Below are 19,781 nucleotides of genomic sequence, written 5' to 3' on the forward strand. Positions count from 1 at the left end.
TTAGTGTTAACCCTGTTAGGTCCTGTTAGATCGAGAAAAATGATGACGTAGACTTGTAAGAATTGGCTAGTTAACATTCCTCGATCTAACAGGCCAGAGCCAATGTTAGGTATTAGGTCGAAAATGTAGTCACATTGCTATCCGTTAGGGCGTAGGTAACCAAAATGGCAGCCAAGAATTTAACAGGTGTTTTTTGTTTATACGTTTTGTTATTCTTAAATACGCATTAATTAAATCAGTCCAATACATTTCTTTTGTTAATTTCTGACCCGTCCTTAGACTCTCATTCGTAATAGATACATCCTATACAGTTGTAGGCTGTTAGACGTTAGGATACAAGGTATGTCCGCATGAATTGAAGCGTATCGTTTGTTCGTACTTTTCGAGTGCATAGTTAGCAGTTTGAAGAAAGTGTTAATTTTCCTTTGTTATTAACTTCTGGCGTCTTACAATTTAACACAAAACCAAACCAAAACAAGCCTTCAAGGACTATTATAGGTTTAGTTTTGGTTCTACCATTCGCCACTCGCAGTATTGAGGAAAAATTAACGTTTAACATGCTAAGAAAAGATGGGGACTTTCAAGATCTTACTGGGCAGTTCTCTCTTCGAGTTAACACGAGTTAACATCTTACAAACATCGTGAATACCCGTAGTATACAACCTAGTCAGAAAAATGTTAAATATTAGGGATAGTACATTTCAGAAAAATAACAAAAACTCTATTTAAATATTAAAAGAAAACAACTAACCTAAAAACTTAATCAACAATATTATTCATAAAAAAACGGAGTATATATTGCAATAAATATAATGATGAAATACCCAAAGTAGAAAAATCAGGTAATCTAGATAACATGTATTATGTATTGTATATATTAAAGGCCTAACGAAATAAATCATTAACTCCTTTATATTTAGTAAACTATTGACCAAATTACTTAATCTTTTTATGTAAGGCTTTGGTTGAAATGAAAAAACTCTAGTGGTTAGAGCAGCGGCGTACTGCGCCGAAGGTCTTGGGTTCGAATCCCGCTCGTGACACTAGCTTTTTCATTTCAACCAAAACCTTACATAAAAAGATAAAGTAATTGAAATAAATCATTAACATTTCAAATAGTGAAAAACTGTTTAAAAATATATGTAATTTAAAAATAATGCACAATCCCTCCTTCCAAATATTAAAGAAAAAACGTAGTAGTTATTTCTTGTAAATTAGTAAAGCTTTTTGAAATATGAACAGCAATAAAAATACAATGACTGTTTTGACCTTGAGCTTCAATACCTTGGAAATGAAATCTGCTATCCTTTCAAAGTAATATTGCTTTGATTGTTCTATTGATATGGCATTTCTAAACCTACTCATTAAATAACAGAAAACTATGCTTGGAAAATGTAATGTAATTTATAAAACAACATGTACGCTAAATACATATAGGCAAAGCCATACAGTTGTTAAACAAATAGAAGTAAACAACATGAAACAGATGTAGAAAACAAATCAGAAAAAACAGTATATCAAAACATTTAATCAAAACAAATCGTATAATGGATTTTAATAACAATAACCAAAAACATAAATGAATGGCCTCCATGTGAGAAAAATAAGCATAACGTCAACATAAAATGCCAATCGTTTGTTGACACACAGAATATAAGAACTGAGTTGGTTTATAAATATTGTTAACGTTTAAACATCTGTTTTATTATTGTTGATTTATATAAATTTTAGATAAATGTACTGGAGGAGGCGTAAAGAGGCTCAGAATGCAAAGACTGAAAAATAAAACGTTGGAAAAGCTTAAAAACTTTTTACAATCTAGATAAAAAATATTCAACGAAAAGAGAAGCAAAAAAAGTTTTATTTATCCTTGATAAGTCTATTATGCTTTCTAAGTCTAAGTTTGTGGTGAAAATCCATCTGGTTTAGTCAAATTAGCTGTGTGCATCTTTATTATATCAATTATAGCTCTGGTTTCAATAAGTCAAAAGTCTTCGAAATTTTGAAAAAAAATTAAAATCGAAATTTTCGACAGTAGGTGAAATGTTCAAAGAAGACTGGTTGAAATCACATTAAATCGATTTGTTCTGATGGTTGATATATTGTCTGGAGTGTTTTTGTTAGCAAGTTCATTAACCCAACTACCTCTGACCAGCAGAGAGGGCAGGCTGAACAGAAGTGATCAATTTTAATCAAACTGCTGTACTTTATTAGAAAATCCGTAGACAAATGCATGAAGACAAAAAATGTGACAAATGAGAGCGTTCAAATAATCGGATATTATTAGTTGGTGGCTAGATGAATAATCTCGTAGAATCATGAATAATATATTAGATAAAGTATATATCCATAAAATTATAAATATGACCATGTTTAACCGGCCTTGTTATTTAAATGGTCGATTAGGCCCATCAAGCTCGTTTCAGGGTGTAATATTTGCTTTTTTGGAACATCTCAACCGGATTTTATTTATATTTTTTTAAGATGGTTTATGAGATTATATGAACCCTCGGGGAGACGTGTTTTTGAAAAGAATATGTCGGGTTCGAATCCAGAGCTGTTGGCAGTGATGAGCGCTGTATCACCGCCTACCGTTACGGCCACCGCCGACGATCTAATCTCAATCTCAACCGGATCCTAATTAAAATTCATTATTTACAACGATTTTGGATCCTACGTTTGTGGCTCGGCTAGTTGCTAGACATTTGGCCGCAGTTAGGTCATCACGGGCCATTTAATTTTACCGCAGGATACCATAGAATTATTATCTGCAAGAAGTAAATATGGGGAGAATAAACTAATAGTTAAACGGATAAACGGAAATATGGGGAGATACCCATTGTCTGACAGTACTTATCATCCTGGTCCGCCTATCTTCGCTGATTTGTGAAACCGAAACGCATCTGCACAACAGAAATCAGCTTGGATAGGCAAACCAGGATGATAGGCAATTATGAAACAAATAATTTATAACCCCGCAGACCACATGAGGAAATCTCAAAACAAATTTATACACTAGTGAGTTCACATTCAAAAAGCCAAAGTAGAAAAATTCTTATTAGCCAATAGTAAAATAATGACTATGGAGGAGATTATAGTAAGGGCATTAAAATTGCATGTATTTGTAAAATGTCTATTGACCGTAAGCAGTTGTACATCAAGGCGAACTGAGTCAAAGGAGATTTGCAGAGATCTGTTCTTGGAAAAAAGCCCGTACTTTGCCTTTGGCAGAACTATGCAGTTTTTCGGACTTTGAGACATGTTCCAGATGATAGACCTATATAACTGTTTAATAGATATGGCTTAAAAGCAAAATACGTTGATCAAACAGATGTTGATGATGAAGGGACGATAACACGTCAGTAGTTCGTTTTCCTGTAAGGCGGATTCACTTAAATGGAATGTAATATTCGCGTCTGACAACAATGAGGTCAGTCTCTTGCCTCACTTTACTTATAACCCTGACGCCTTATTATGTGTTTACGGTCATTTCTCTTGAGTAGACCATTGTTCCATAAAACCCTATTATTCATGAATCTTTTTAGATTTGTTAGAAGTTGGTAATGTTAAGCGATAATGTGAAGTTTATTAAACAAATTTAATTTTTTTATGAAAATGTCATATTTTTTAATTTTTTTAAAATTTAGATAAAATACATTATCGCGTTAACAGTTCTGTAAGTTCAGCAAGTTACGGTATACGCCTTCACCTCATAAATAAGAACTAAATAATAAATAGCCCTCATTTTCAAGGGCTGAAATTGGCCGCACAAAGGGGAGGAAAGCGGAAGAAACAATGCAATTGTGCGGCGAAATGGACTTAATGAAGTCCTAACATTTGGGGAAGAAGCGAGAAGAAAATAAAATAAAGTTTGAATTAACGGGCAACGAGATTTAGGTCTGGGGTGGCGGCGAAGCGAAGGGGGAAGGACGGACTTGAGCTTACTCTACACACAAGTTATCGATCTACGCCCAACCGGTTAAAGCTGCTTCGTGCTGTGGGCGGCCGAATCGCCGCCTTCGTCCAAAATAGACGTGTCATAACAAGGCAAATACAATCAACTTATTTTAATTTTGGGGTGCACTCTTTTAGAATAAAAGTCCACTTCTTTAAATAACAAATAAAGAAAAATAAACAGAAAGAACAGAAATTAACAAAAGAATACTCAATCAAAAGAGGGAGCCGTCAAATCTCAAAGAAAATATTTGATATGTTTATTTTCAGCTAAAAAAAATTGAAAAATAAAATTATGAGATAAATATCATTCAAGCCTAAATCGACAACACGTATAGAAAACTAAAGGCAAAACCACATATGAAAGTATTATGTACTTAAAAAAGAGATAATGAAAAATATGTACCAGGCTAAAAATATGAAGAAAAAACAGAATTACCAAATAAGAAGCTTACACACCATGGTGAAGGACTCAGTTTTATTTGACTTTTCAAAAGCCTTTGACACGGTGAATCACTGTTTACTTATGTTAAAGCAATTGAAGTTTTCTGTACTGAACTGCTTTGAAGAGGTTTGAATCATATCTCACAGAAAGAAAACAAGCTGTGATGGAACGAATGGAGAAACGTCCTCGTGGGAACCTGTTAACTCCGGAGTTCCACAGAGTTATGTATTAGATCCTCTCTTATTTTCCATCTACGCAGACACATATTTGTTTCTATTAGATATAGTAAATATTTAATGTACGCGGATGACCTCCAGGTTTACTTCCATGTGTCACCTTCTGAATCAGAAGATGGTATTAGGAAGGTGAACTGGGATGTTGAAAGTATTTGTTAATGGGCTGCAAGCAAGAAATTGTCATTGAACTCACAAAAAATGAAAGCGATGGTCATAGATAGTCCCCGTATTTTAACACCTTGGGTAATAAATCATTGAGTACTTGCAACTGACGTGCCTTATGTCGATTCTGTGAAGTGTTTGGGTGTTACATTTAGTAAAACTCTTTTATAGAGCTTGCAAGTGAGTAACATGGCAAATAAAATGCATCACGCCCTGTATTAACTAAAAGTACATAAGAATATGCTGCCATTCGAATTAAGAAAGAATAAGAAAGCAATTTCTGCAAATTGTGGAACTCCCTCCTCACTGTTATTAAAACCATAAAAAACTCACAAACATTTAAAAACGAAATATACAGTTACCTCTTACAAAATTATCTGTTCAGCAATTAAATTCAACATTAAAAAATAGAGCAAAAATTAATTAATTAAAAACGAAAAAATAAAAGTAAATAAAGAAAGAAAAATTTTTAAAAAATTGTTTTTTTTTGTAGTTTTTATATTGTTTTATCTTTTATTACATTGTTATGTAATATTTTTAGATATATCCATATATTCTCTCTCTCTCTCTCTCTCTCTCTCTCTCTCTCTCTCTCTCTCTCTCTCCCTCCCTCTCATCTATCTACCTATCTATCTGTTTTTCCTCTACCTCTCCTCATGTAACTTTCACGCTCTCCGTCACTCTCTCACTCACCCTCTCCATAAATCTATTTTTCGCTACTTCTTTCCTTCTTGTCTTTACCTCTTCTCGATTTTTTAAAGAAACAGTAATTCATTCTCTTACTCTCTCTGACACACACACTCACTCGCTCTTTCCTAAAAATTTACGCATCTATTCCCTCTCACACTTGCTTTTGTCTTACTTATCTGACATAAGTGGCATCCTAAGGCGATGCTACGCTTGATCAGGGATGTGTATCCCAATGTGTCATGCTGCTAGAGGCAATTTTTGCGGTTCATTGAGTACATTTTCAGCCGGAACCACATATACCCGTTCAAGTTATTTCCTGATCATCAGAAAACCAACTGAGTGAATCACACCGAATTGCTACCAATACACTCTTTATTTCTTTTCTGACAAATCTTGTAGATTTCATTGCTTTACAGTACGAAATAAATTCACATTTTTTTTTAACGAGGGTATTTCAACTGCGAGGTAAGTATGTCGGGTTTGAATGCAGGGCCGCTGGATTCGAACCCGGGACCTTTACCTTACAGTGATGATCGCCGTGTTAACGCCTAAACCGTTGCCGCCACCGACGCCCCCACTTTTTATCTTAAAAGATGGCTATGCTAATTAAAAGGTTTGAAAAGAGTAAAGCATTCCGACCCGATGCGACGCTCTTGGGAACAATTCCAACGTGTTACAAAATTACGGAGTTTTTAAATTCACTAGTTCCGTGGTCCGCTTGACCAATTAACATCTTTCAATTAATTAAGGTTTTTAGTTGAGATAAAAAGTTAGTGTCACGAGCGGGATTCGATCTCACGACCTTCGGCTAGATACGCCGCTACTCGACCACTTGAGCTATCGTGACCTCGATCCACTCGGACACTAACTTCCCACCTCAACCCCACCTTTTGAATTTTCCCTCCTTTTTGCCATTTTTCAAATGTCGTGTAATCTATTTAATTCTCGGCGTCAATTAAAATGGCCACGGAGAGCTTTAGTGAAGGTATACTTCATTTAAACTTATAAAATTCACTAGTTTCGTGGTCCGCTTGACCAATTAATATCTTTCAATTAATTAAGGTTTTTAGTAGAGATAAGGTGGGGTTGACACTTTTTTATCTCAACTAAAAACCTTAATTAATTACGTAATTTGTTCAATCAAGAAAATAATCAGCAGTTCAATTCATGATGTTCAATGTGATGTTAACGTAGTCGTTTTGGAATTTTTGTTATTATTTATATTTTTCATTATTACAACTGCATGAATTTAAGTTATTTATCAATTTAATGGATAGATTTTCTTCTAGATTAATGGATGTTTATAAAATTTCATAACCCCACATTAAATTCTGTACTTTAAGACACTTTTGTTTGGTCTGGATGTTTTTTTATTTCTAATTGGGGCGAAATTGTGTCGCTTTTATATTCTTCCTTGTTAGTTTATAAATTCCAATTTACACGATATTGTATTAAAGCGACACCAAACATAAATTAACTGTGTTGTTTTTTTCCAAACATCACAATTCAAATAATAACATCTCTTCGTTTTTACAACATATTTGTTCTGTTTCACTTGGATAGCCTAGCGTGAATAATGAAGCTTTACTTTGTGCATTATTAGTAATTCCCAATTTGGAATTTCAAATCCTTTTGTTTTTTAATAATATTTTTCTTATGGATACATACTGGAGACAGCTATTTAGTATGTTTTTTTATTAAAATAAATATATAACTTCATAGAATCATTGTTTTCTAATTAATAAAATAAAATGCCGAAAGTAAACTGTATTTTGGCATTTAAACCGGGAATATTTTGTTTTTCAGTTGCACACATGTTCAGTTGTAAACAGGTCATATTTATTTTTCCTTCATAAGAACACTCACTGACTAAAACATGTTAAATATCATAGATGAACCGGTTGCTTCAGAACCCACGTGCCGTAGAAATGGGAGAGGTTCAGTGGTGCTAGGTTTCAAGCATCGATTCGTTCAACCCAGTCGACCACAACCCCCTCCCTTTTTTCTCCAGACAACCCAACCCATTGAAGGGGTTCCCGCTGGAATTACTCTAATGCTCCTTCCTATAAAATAGCCTACACCAGGATGCGGAGGAAAAGTAAAACCAGGGTAATTGGAAACGTCAAAGGGGTTTCGTTTTACTTAAAATTTTAGCCATCCCAGCCTACCAGTTACAACTAATTACAGTGTGGATAAATAATTCACAATTAATGGTTAGGACGTATCTTTTCGCATAAAATTTCCCTTATAAATTAAAAATAAGATATTTCCAGCTTAATTGTATTTTCTGGGGAACCCTTTTGAATTTGCACTTTTGAACGTAAAAATATACGATGTAAATTTGTAAATAAATGTAAACAAATTGTGCTAATCGTTTTGTATAAATAAAGTATAAGTTAAATTAACTTTCCCCACATTCATTTTCTTGACTTCTATTCATGTGCCAAATATCTTTTTTTTTAAATTGTGTTGCGCTATTTATTTTGTATCATCAACATTCCTAACTTCCTTTTACTGTGAGATTTCTCTATGTTGTCTGCGAGTGTTGAACTGAAATTTGACGCGTTTTGACATTTTGCGATTTGCAGTGTTGGGTCTGCATTGATTTTGTCAACAGTCCACTTATCCTATAGATGTGAAAGGGTAAAGTTCCGTCATAGGTCAATTAGGTTTTATAGACATCTCCAAAACTGTGGATGAGCGTTCAGGACAATGCAAATAAATAAAATAATTTTAAAAAAACTGCGCAGTTTTGATAACCCTTGGGGACATTTTAGCTAAGAAAATACAGAACTGCAGCTGAAATTATGTAAGACGAAAGTTTAACCTGAATATGAGTTTTGTTGATAGTGCATGGATGTGCGTACATTTACCAAACCTACATCAGAAGAAATATCTATTCCAATTCTGTAGAAAGAGAACCGCCAGGTCATCGTATTGCACTATCGCCAAAGCGTCCAAAGATAATTTATTTTTTAAGCCCTTATTGTGATCCCATATGAAACCCATTAATCTATCCCTGTGGTGACCTATAACATGAGAAAACAAAATCGTCCCGAACGGCTAACAATATTACAAAGTTCAAGACAAGCTAGTCGCAATCCGTTTTTCCATGTTCATAAATCACATCGTTCCGCATATAAAATTCCTATTGCCTTAACAGTCCACTAGTATGCAATTCTCAAATTTCACAAATATTCATTTCTTGGCGTGAATATCAGCGTTAATATTATATATGTATATAAAAAATCAGGGATTTTTGAAAGAAAGAAAACTCCTCAGTTCTTTCCCTAACATATCTCCTTCATCAAGACTTGGAAATTATTTTTATCACCCTAATTTCACCAGATTTCTATTTTTTCACGTTTTACATAAAAATATTTTGCAATTTAAATAAATATGAATCTCTTGCATGTATTTCGTATGAGACTTTTCAACTCTTTGAAAAAGTAAATAGTAATGCAACATCAAACATAATCAAATATGCATGAAAGCGATTTTTGTGGTGACCTAGTTCCGCATTTGCAATTTCTTGTAAAAGAAATTTTCCCCTTTCATGTCTGACCTGTTTTCTGTTTTTGTTTTATATTATTAATAATGCCCAAATATTCATTTCTTCTTCGTTCTATAAATTATTTCGACGCTATTTGACAGTAATTTTGCCTACATTCCTGCCAAAATGTTTCCTAATTGTTCAAGTTCACATTACAATAAAAAGTAATCAGTCTTTTGAGTTTGAGTATTTTTTAATAGCCAAGGGGTGAGCGGGAAAGACCCCGCGGTCGTGGGTTCGATTGCCACCACCCTTCTGGCCCTTTAAAAAAAAATAAATAAATAAAATAATAAATAAACAAAATAAAACCTATCCTCCCGATTTTTTTCTATATTTTCCATTTCATTGACAGGAATTCCGATCATTTCACATGATGGCATAACATCAGTACAAATAAAAGGAAAATACCAAAAATTATTCATTCTGGCAGGAGAGGAAAATGTTTTCAACTTTTCCATATTATGAAGAGAAATGTACAATCATCCTGCTAGTACACTTAAAATTTAATTTTTTTTTTAAAGAGTGTTCAATTCTAAAAAGTTTTATTCTGTTAAAAATGTTTTAAACTTTTCCACATCGCCCAATAGTCCGTTCCTGAGAGTCAGTTCCCAACATTTCCATTTGACAAAATATTCCATATGGAAAAAAAATATTCCAAATGGAATGTTCAATTTCTTTCAGAGTGGTGCTAAGTTTAGGATAAACACCGTTCGAATAGGAATTAATTAGACAGATCACTCGCAATGTGTATTTTAATGATAGTTTAAAAATTTGTCAAATAAAATTAGTGATAGTTATATGTGTTTCTATAAACATTAGACGATGTTGTCAAATTAGACATATCGTGGTCGTATGTGGACGCTATCCTTAGTCATGGGCTTTTATCTGGTGGAAGATACCATAATGCGGAAACGGAGTGGAGAATCAATGGTGATCATATTGAAGGCGTGTCATCAACTGGTAGAAAACTCAGCAGATACCAGATAATATCCGCCAAATTATCTTACGCTGTCATTACCGCCGAGTCGTTCATTGTTATCGCCTGTGGTACATGGTATCTTTTTATAAATTTATGCAGAGATGTCCTCTTTAGAAGGATTGATACTTTGTATTATTTAAGGGAAAAGTGCTTTCTCGCTGGTTTCCAAAAACTTACACTTATGTATGATAACGAAATTTGTAATTTGGTCGTAAGTCTATCTTCACTGGGTTGGACTGCCAGGCCAAACTGACCAATAATGACCAATTGAGAGGTTCATCACCACGCAGGCCAAAAGGAGCTATCTCACGATTAAACCTGATTATTGTTAAACGTTTTAATTTTTATGCTGTGCTTATGAATAACAAGTAAATAAATAAACCATCATGTAGCATTAAAAGTTATTGTAATATTATCTTTTATATTTATTTTATTTTCGTTAGTTTCAATTGCAAAAAATTCATATTACATGACTGCTCCTCCTCCTCATCTGATACGCTGTTTAACAATTTCATTTTGTTTTTGTTAATATATTGCCAATTTCAGGAGGAAATCGTGGAAGAATGGAAGCATAAATGTTTGAGGGTTTGCTGGTCCCCTGTGGGACATTATCGAGCGGCTCATTGGAGAGCAACTCTTTTGTAGGTGAGTTTCTAGTACATACTTTAAAAGCCAGCAATGCTGCTAAAAATGCACGATTGCTGATAAAAAGAAACTGCTGTTTTTTTTTATTTTTATTTCCCCTCTTAACTTGGTTCTTTTAAAATGAAATTCGACAATGTAAACGTGGTGGCATTTATTGAATTAATTTTCGTGTATGTATTTTTTAAAGAAATGTATTTATTAATTAATTAAATGTCGGTTATTATTTGCATATATAACAGTTCATACAGTAATTTATTGTGGGTAAGGAAATCCAGGTGATATTGCTAAATTGCAATTAACCTAGTGTTTTTTTAACGTGTGAAACTTGATCTTCAAGTTTGTGAGTTGCACACTTTGTTTTTTGTTTTTTAATTTCCCCTCTTAGCTTGGTTCTTTTAAAATGAAATTCGACAATGTAAACGTGGTCGCATTTTAACATTTATTGAATTAATTTGGTGTATGTCTTTTTTTTTAAGAAATGTATTGATTAATTAATTAAATTTCGGTTATTATTTGCATATATGACAGTTCATACAGTAATTTAATGTGGGTAAGGAAATCCAGGTGATATTGCTAAATTGCAATTAAACAAGAGCTTTTTTAACGAGTGAAACTTGATCTTCAAGTTTGTGAGTTGCACACTTTGTTTTGTTTTTTTAAATTTCCCCTCTTAACTTGGTTCTTTTAAAATGAAATTCGACAATGTAAACGTGGTGGCATTTTAACATTTATTGAATTAATTTGGTGTATGTCTTTTTTTTAAAGAAATGTATTGATTAATTAATTAAATTTCGGTTATTATTTGCATATATGACAGTTCATACAGTAATTTAATGTGGGTAAGGAAATCCAGGTGATATTGCTAAATTGCAATTAAACAAGAGCTTTTTTAACGAGTGAAACTTGATCTTCAAGTTTGTGAGTTGCACACTTTGTTTTGTTTTTTTAAATTTCCCCTCTTAACTTGGTTCTTTTAAAATGAAATTCGACAATGTAAACGTGGTGGCATTTTAACATTTATTGAGTTAATTTGGTGTATGTCTTTTTTTTAAAGAAATGTATTGATTAATTAATTAAATTTCGGTTATTATTTGCATATATGACAGTTCATACAGTAATTTAATGTGGGTAAGGAAATCCAGGTGATATTGCTAAATTGCAATTAAACAAGAGCTTTTTTAACGAGTGAAACTTGATCTTCAAGTTTGTGAGTTGCACACTTTGTTTTGTTTTTTTAAATTTCCCCTCTTAACTTGGTTCTTTTAAAATGAAATTCGACAATGTAAACGTGGTGGCATTTTAACATTTATTGAGTTATTTTGGTGGTGTTATTTTATTTTTTTTGTTGAGAAATGTATTGATTAATTAATTAAATTTCGGTTATTGTTGCATATATGACAGTTCATACAGTAATTTATTGTGGGTAAGGAAAACCAGGTGATATTGCTAAATTGCAATTAACCTAGAGTTTTTTAACGAGTTAAACTTGATCTTCAAGTTCGTGAAGTTGCACGCTTTACACACGGATCACGAAGGTCCTTTGCTACTTTAGAAGTTGGAGTTGCAAATGTTTGATAAAAGCAAAAATAAAATGTCAAAGATAATGGCTCGGAAATTTCCCACTATTCCATTATAGAAAAAAATTAAATGATTTCATTACAAAATGTAAAGCAATTATCCAATAAAGTTAACAGTTTAATTGAAAATTCCTTGCCGAACAATGTAATATTCAACCCGATGCATTTTAAAGTCGGGAGTCAATCTCCTTTAAAAGCAATTTATCTTTATTTGATGCACGCGAGCGTTGTTTGAAAGACGTTTTGGGATATAAATGTGTCGACAGATCTGATTCAGGATATTCTGAGGATCAACGGGTTTCTTGCTGTTTCTGAGCATTAAGCACTAATATAGATAAATTAAAGACAAACTGGTAAATTTAAACTCGTATATCAAATAGTTAAAATTTACATTATGTAAAAGGTTCAAAAAAGGATGATAAGCCATAATTTGTTATGTGTTCAAATATTTAAACATATTTCTGTATCTAAAATGCAATTTGCTGCAATTTTGAGCTTACATTACATACAGCTTTTACATAACTTAATTCAGTTATTAAACTCCGTTTCTATTTTGTTTCCTCAGACAAAATAAAATTCAAAATTGTATATTCTCTATCACTGCATCCAACTGATCACACAAAACTTCTCATTCTCAATTGTAAAAAGAATAATAAATAATTGAAGTTATAAATAAATATTATAATCGAATAAAAATGTTGGTAAAATTGTTTCTTAAAATATTTAAAAATAATTTAATAACCCAATGTTGCCATTTTTGGCAGGTGAAAAAATGGTTTAATTATGTTGTTTCATTAACAAGAACTACAATTTTCAGTTCGATTTCAAAGAATATGTTCTGAAACTGCCCTGGACTAAGATGTTAAACAATTTATTAAAACTATTGTTCACTTATTTTACAAATGCTAAGAACGAACTGATTGAACAGTACATGGCAATATTGCGGTTGACAGAAGTCTGTACTGGAACTTAGGAATTAAAAATAAGTTAAATGTTACCTATTAACATCACGTTGTTAGTGTTTAATGTTGTTTTATTACAATTTAATTTTTTAAAAATTTCAAACCGCTAATTATATTTTCTTTTAACGCGGATTTAAGGGGGTAGCAACCGATTTTCGGGGAGGGGGTGATTTTTTCTATACCCTTTTTTAACCCCTTCTCCATGTATTTTAATTTTTAAATGCAATTCATTTTTAAGAGAGTTGTTACTTCTGCTTAAGAATTAAACTATAAAATTTTACTTATTTTAGCTATTCGAGGGCATTTATTTATTGATAGAGAGGCCAAAAAGTTGTTATTTTTCGGTAACATTTTCTCGAAATGTATTCGGTATATTATAACCAAGGGTTTTCCAAAAAATAACAATTCGTTAATTTTTGGCAACAGTCTAAATTTGTGACAAAATTTTACACTTTTTTTTTCTTTTTACATCGAAATACATTTTTACATTCCTTGATGTTTTTCTTAAATATTGTGAGCTACGATTATTAGTCAATTATTACTTGCAAGATGAAGAAAGATCGGTTAAATATAATGAAAAGGAATGGAAAGGAAAGGTAGGAACTTTTCCAAAGAAGCGAGTTTCTCTTAAAAAAGAGGTGTTCAAAGCCATTAAGAAACTTTACACACCGATCATACTCATCTTGTATGAGGTAGTTGACAGACTAAATTTTAGATTGAAAGGTATTTTTTTGACACAGATTTGCATAAAAGAAGAGAATTTTCCAACAACGTGAAGCATGGCGAGTTACACGTTTCAGACAAGGTAGATCAGAACGCTCGATTCACAACTTTCAGAAAATTATTTGAAGCACTTTTAAAGCTCGGAATCTCATCGGACCAGTTTCATTCTGTACAAACAAGGTTTTAGTTATAAAATTGATCCAACCTGAAAAAACTTTTTTTACATTTTTAAAAATTCTATCATACTAATATAGAAAATAAATAGTGAATGTACGTTAAATAATCAATTCATCAAAATACTGTAAACTGTTTTTCGATATGCTATGAATAAGAAAATAGGTTGGGACATATACAAAAATAGAGTTCAGTAAAATTATAAACAGTTCAAGAAAGGAAAAGGTAGAACCGTAAATATATATTTTGAATTTTAATTGTAATAAAAAATAAGTAAACCCGTTGATAAATATACTTTTGATATAATTTAAGTTGTCAAGTATATCTAAAAAATATAAGAAATAACCTGTGGAATTTTTTTCAGCCACTATTAGTCAAATTAAAAACGGACTCACTTTCCAAATCCTATGTGCGTCAGAGTTTCTTACTTGCGATCTTCCGATTCTCGTATAGGCGAGATTATTTTTAGACTCCTGATTATTTTCGAGCAATCAGTCTTTATTTTCGTTCGCTAAAATTCCTTCGACTCTCTGATTAATATAATTGAATGTGAAAATTGAAATTTTTAAACTTACCGAATATTTCACCTTGACTAGCATACTCCGAAACTATGTAGATCATGTTTTTCGTCTCCATGACCTGAAAATAAAAGAAAAAACACATTGCTTACGATTCAGTTCGAAATCATTTTTAAATCAGTACAAGTTATTTATATCATTGTAAAGTTTGCAGTACATGTCATACCGGCTAGTTAATTTTAAACGATACAACAATTTAACTGTTTTCCGTTCACTTGAAGCGCACCCCAAGAACTGTCTTACATCTAAAGAGATCCTTTGTTGCCGAAGAACAATGTTCCTTTGTTAAGGAGAACAAAAGCAACATTTCATTCAAACATCCTCTCGTTAAGTAAAAATATATATTGTACCGACTTTAAATAAAAGGGAAAAAATTATAATAACAAATCTTAGCCTTTTTAGAAGTTTCTATTTTTTTTAAATTGAAATACAGACTGGAAAACCGAAAATGTCCACAACTTGATCACATATGACCTTTGGGTATAGGTGTTTCTCTTTACTGAGACGCATTTTGGCTTCAAGTCAACACGATTCGACACAGCCCCTGAATATTTTATAAGGCAGTACCTAATGGATGGCTAGTAGTTCATGGATGATGGTTCCGCTCGGTCCCGGTGGTGTAGGAGCTTACATGAATTGGAAATTAGTTGGTTTATTTATTGAAAATTTCGACTGATTTATTGACAGGAAGTCTGTTGTGTTTCTTATAAATAAAACTACAAACAGGTTCACATTTTTTTAAACATTTAAAATGGGCAAATTTGTACATAATAAGTTATTTAACACAAGTAAGTCATGTCTAACCTAGCGTCTGTCTCCCCCTAGATTTCCTTAGCTGAACGTATCCTCTCCGCTAATCAAAGCTCAATAGGAAAACGTACTTCTATCATTCTAAAGGATTCATTATTTCAAACGAATGAATCAGGATTAAGATCGTTTATAACGTTCAGCATCCATTATGTATTTCCTTTTTCAGGAAGCCTTTGTGGATTTGAAGCAACGGGCTGTAAAAAGCTTAAAATTTGAACATATATATTAAATTTGAAATTGATAAATCCGAGCTTTTTGAGAACGGACAAATTAACACTGAAAGCTCTAGTGTTTCAGGGTTCAATAAATCCCAAACACATAATATAACTTCTTTTTTCTAAATTATGAATATTTAATTTTGGATGTACTAACAGACGCACAGTAATATTACATTTAAACGAACATCAAACATAGCATTAAACTCATAAAAACAAACCCAAAGGTCAAAAGTTCTTCAGAACATAAAACAAAAACTACTGCGAACTATATTCGAGGAATTTTTTTCAAATTGCACTGTTGACATTACCCAAGTACATCATCTCTGATACAATTAGCGATCAAATTTCAAAATTATGTTGTATACTAGTTTTTAAAAATAAACATTTATGAAAACATGGACGATTTTTTTTTTGGGAAACATAAGCTTGAACAGTTTTGTAATGACTCTTAACGTCTATAATGACCAGTTGGAAGCTTGATATTCTACACTGATTGAATAATAAATTTTGAATAAATTATTTATAATCATAATTTCTTATTTTATATTTCTTTTCATTTATTCTAAACTCTTTACACTCCCGGCAAAAATGTTTAAAGCCAATTTTTTATTTGTACAAATATTAGTATAATAAAAATAAATAACTAAACAAGTAACATTATAATAAATCCGTCGCCATTACACGAATTTGAAAAATGGCAAAAAGAAGGGAAAATTCAAAAGGTAGGGTTGAAATGGGAAGTTAGTGTCCGAGTGGATCGAAGTCACGACAGCTCAAGTGGTCGAGTAGCGGCTATCTAGCCGAAGGTCGTGGGTTCGAATCCCGCTCGTGACACTGACTTTTTATCTCAACTAAAAACCTTAATTAATTGAAAGATATTAATTGGTCAAGCGGGCAACGAAACTAGTGAAATTGTAATAAATGATGATTTATGATTTGCTCTCCCTGATCTGAAAGCTTAATTGCAACATACAACAGTATTATATATTAGAATAACAAAATGTATACATGTAAAATTTCAATTTTATAACACGTAAAGTTTACTACATATTCTATATTACTGACCTAAAAATAAATGTATCTGAAAAAGAGTCAATCATATAATATTGTCTGTAAGGTTTTAAATTTGGAAATGAATAAAATCCCAAAGGTATGAAAGGAAAAACACGAAATTGTTGGGTCCGCTCATTCTCGCACAGTATTTCTGATGAAATTTATTTATGATTAATATGAATTCATTCAACAATGTTAATTGATAAGCATGTACCGGTATCACTTTATAATGATGAATAAAAAATATGTCTAGCCTTGTAGTGTCGTTTCATGGTAAGCCGTAGTTATAATTATCTTCAATAATTTATTTTTAACTATTAAAAATTATCGAGATTGAAAAAGAAGAGAAATTTCTGGTATGGATTTGTGGGCAGGGCAAATAACCGATCATTTTTTCTCTCTATCCATCCACGCTGTAGTCTGTTCTACGCCTATGTTTCGGCATTTCGCCATCTTCAGCGTTGGGTCTGTGTGATTTTTTGTGAAGTCAAGTCTTTTTACAAGATCATGAGGGTGGGGTAGGTTTGGAGGCGTTTGTCTTTATTTACCAGCCTTTGGCCTATTAAGTGCTGTTTTTTTATTGTTCCGGTAGGTATTTGTGATCGCTGGTCCGTTTTTTATGTTATGTAGTGTTTTGAAGTAAAGACTGTTGTTATTGAATTTTTAGTGTTAAGTGTGTTGTTTTTATTTTTACAATTTTTTTCGTCTTTTTTATTTATTTCGCAGGTTTTCTATAGTGCCCGTGAACTTCAGTGGAGGTTTTAATATTTGTTAAATAGATCTTTCAGTTTGTAGATTTCTTTCCATATTTATGCGAATGTAGTCTATTCAGTGCCTGTGTTTTGTGATGTTTGCAGGATATTTTCATGTCAAGTCGTAGTAAAAATTACTTGCAGTGATTTAATTTAAAAAATTAAAAGTGATTGAAAAAGGGTAAAGTTTATATTTGTGGGATGCTTAAAGAATTGTTTCTTATAGGTGGCGTTGATTAATTATTTTTTCTAATCCCACTAAGATATATTTTAAAATGTGTTTTAAGCTGTGTAAATGTACGGATATTTATTTCTTTTTAACAAAATTTACGATTTATTGTTGTGTATATATCGTTCAATTAATTAAAGTTTCTAGTTGAGATAAAAAGTCAGTGCCACGAGCGGGATTCGAACCCACGATCTTCGGCTAGATACGCCGTTGCTCTACCACTTGAGCTATCGTGACTTCGATCCACTGGGACACTAACCTCCCATCTCAACCCCGGGTCAGATCCCCCAAAAAGTCCCCCCACGGAGAGCTTTAGTGAAAAAGCAAAAAAAATTAAAAGTTGAAAAATGGCAAAAAGGAAAGCATATTCAAAAAGGTGGGGTTGAGATGGGAAGTTAGTGTCCGAGGGGATAGAGGTCACGATAGCTCAACTGGTAGAGCAGCGGCGTATTTAACCGAAGATCGTGGGTTCGAATGCCGCTCGTGACACTGACTTTTTTATCTCAATTAAAAACCTTAATTAATTGAAAGATATCAATTGGTCAAGCGGACCACGAAACTAGTGAAATTAGTAGTGTATATATTTTATTAAATGAGATTTTTTTTTAAATTATCCAAACATTTCACAAAAAACCCTTAACAATTCGTTTACAGACTTAATAATTTGGTAAGAACCCTTTAACGAATTTCATCTCATGGTATTCGTCTTAAAAGGAAAGGAATTTTAATGACAATCAGGGAATAATACTCTTGCTTTGGCGTATTTTACGTGAACTAGTTCAAGTCTAGAAGGGTTGAAATAAAACAATATGATGCCGTAGGCTTTCTTCATAAGATATTCGAGTAAAATAAGGAATGCATTTTATAATTACGGTAAAGACTTGTGTATTACATGTAGAAATTTTTATTACTACTATGTTAATTTTGTTTACATGCGAGAACAGTTTAAATGAATTGAAATTATGTAGTGAGAATGAAATTAGAATACATGAACGTTCTAAGAAACGAATTCTTTTTCATGAGCACACGCTTTTACCATATGATCTTTAGATGAACTCACGAGCTTTTCAGAGCAGAATTGAAATAAGATCGTTATCTGACCAGCAATAACGATGTACAAGCATAAAACAATGAGTGATTAGCATATGATGAATCTCGCTTCATGTATCGCGTGCCTGTTAACTTTACAGTTTTCGACGGCTTCAAACGAAAATTGCAAAATGTTTAATTTATCTGTAAAGTAACTAACTGTTCGTTACGGTCCGGATAGGGAATAATTGCAAAGCCACACCGGACCAAACACTCGAGATGGATTAGTTCATAAAGCTTGACCCTGGAAAGCTTTTCTCTCCTTATTGCCCCCGACCGATAAGCTCCGACGTAATAAGATAACCTACGGCTTGCTTTCGTTTTATTATTTTCGAACTATTAAAAACGCTTCGACTCAAATGCCTTTACTCATTAAAACTATTTTTACTACATTTAAAGTCATCTACAAAAATGGGTAATAGCCCGAATGATTACAAATAAACATATAATTTTACCAACAAACACGACTAATCTAAACACTGTTGTTTGAGTAAAATTTTCAAATATACTCATAAATAAAAGGTTCGTTAATAAAATTGTATATCAGGCTTTATACATTTTTCATTCCTTTGGCTATTTTGGCTAAATATGCCGTTGCACTTCTTGTGAAACTGATTACAATTAATTTAAAAAATTCTTAGGCATTTCTTTTACAATTTAAACATGTCTGTATAATTGGGTTTAAAGTTTAAACTTTAAGTAAGTTTAAAATTTCTTTCTGCTTTTTCTACAACTTTTTATCGAATTTTAAACGTCTGTCATAAAATTTCATACTCAATTTGTCAATATTAATTGTACATAACACATACTGAAAGACACATAATATTAAATAACTTATTTAATTATTAGATTTTTTTATTTTGCCATCTGTTAGATTTCTCTTCGTAACCTACCTGAATTTTTATGATTTCGGCCGATTTAAAATAGTCGTAGTCAAGGTATTCTGGCTGGT

At 32.3% G+C, this 19,781-nt stretch overlaps 1 protein-coding gene across 2 annotated transcripts in view; it reads right to left on the minus strand.

Moving 5' to 3' along the window:
• The window catches only part of LOC106668994 (serine/threonine-protein kinase SIK2), a 157,976-nt gene that overhangs the window by 63,545 nt on the left and 74,650 nt on the right, over positions 1-19,781 (minus strand). For both annotated transcript variants that reach the window (XM_014398225.2, XM_014398226.2), the window contains one exon: positions 14,676-14,739. In XM_014398225.2, the coding sequence (XP_014253711.1) occupies positions 14,676-14,739 (64 nt within the window). The remainder of the gene's footprint in view (positions 1-14,675; positions 14,740-19,781) is intronic.

This window comes from Cimex lectularius, unplaced genomic scaffold (genome assembly GCF_000648675.2).
Source record: "Cimex lectularius strain Harlan isolate CLEC.00 unplaced genomic scaffold, Clec_2.1 scaffold249, whole genome shotgun sequence".
Lineage (NCBI taxonomy): Eukaryota > Metazoa > Arthropoda > Insecta > Hemiptera > Cimicidae > Cimex > Cimex lectularius.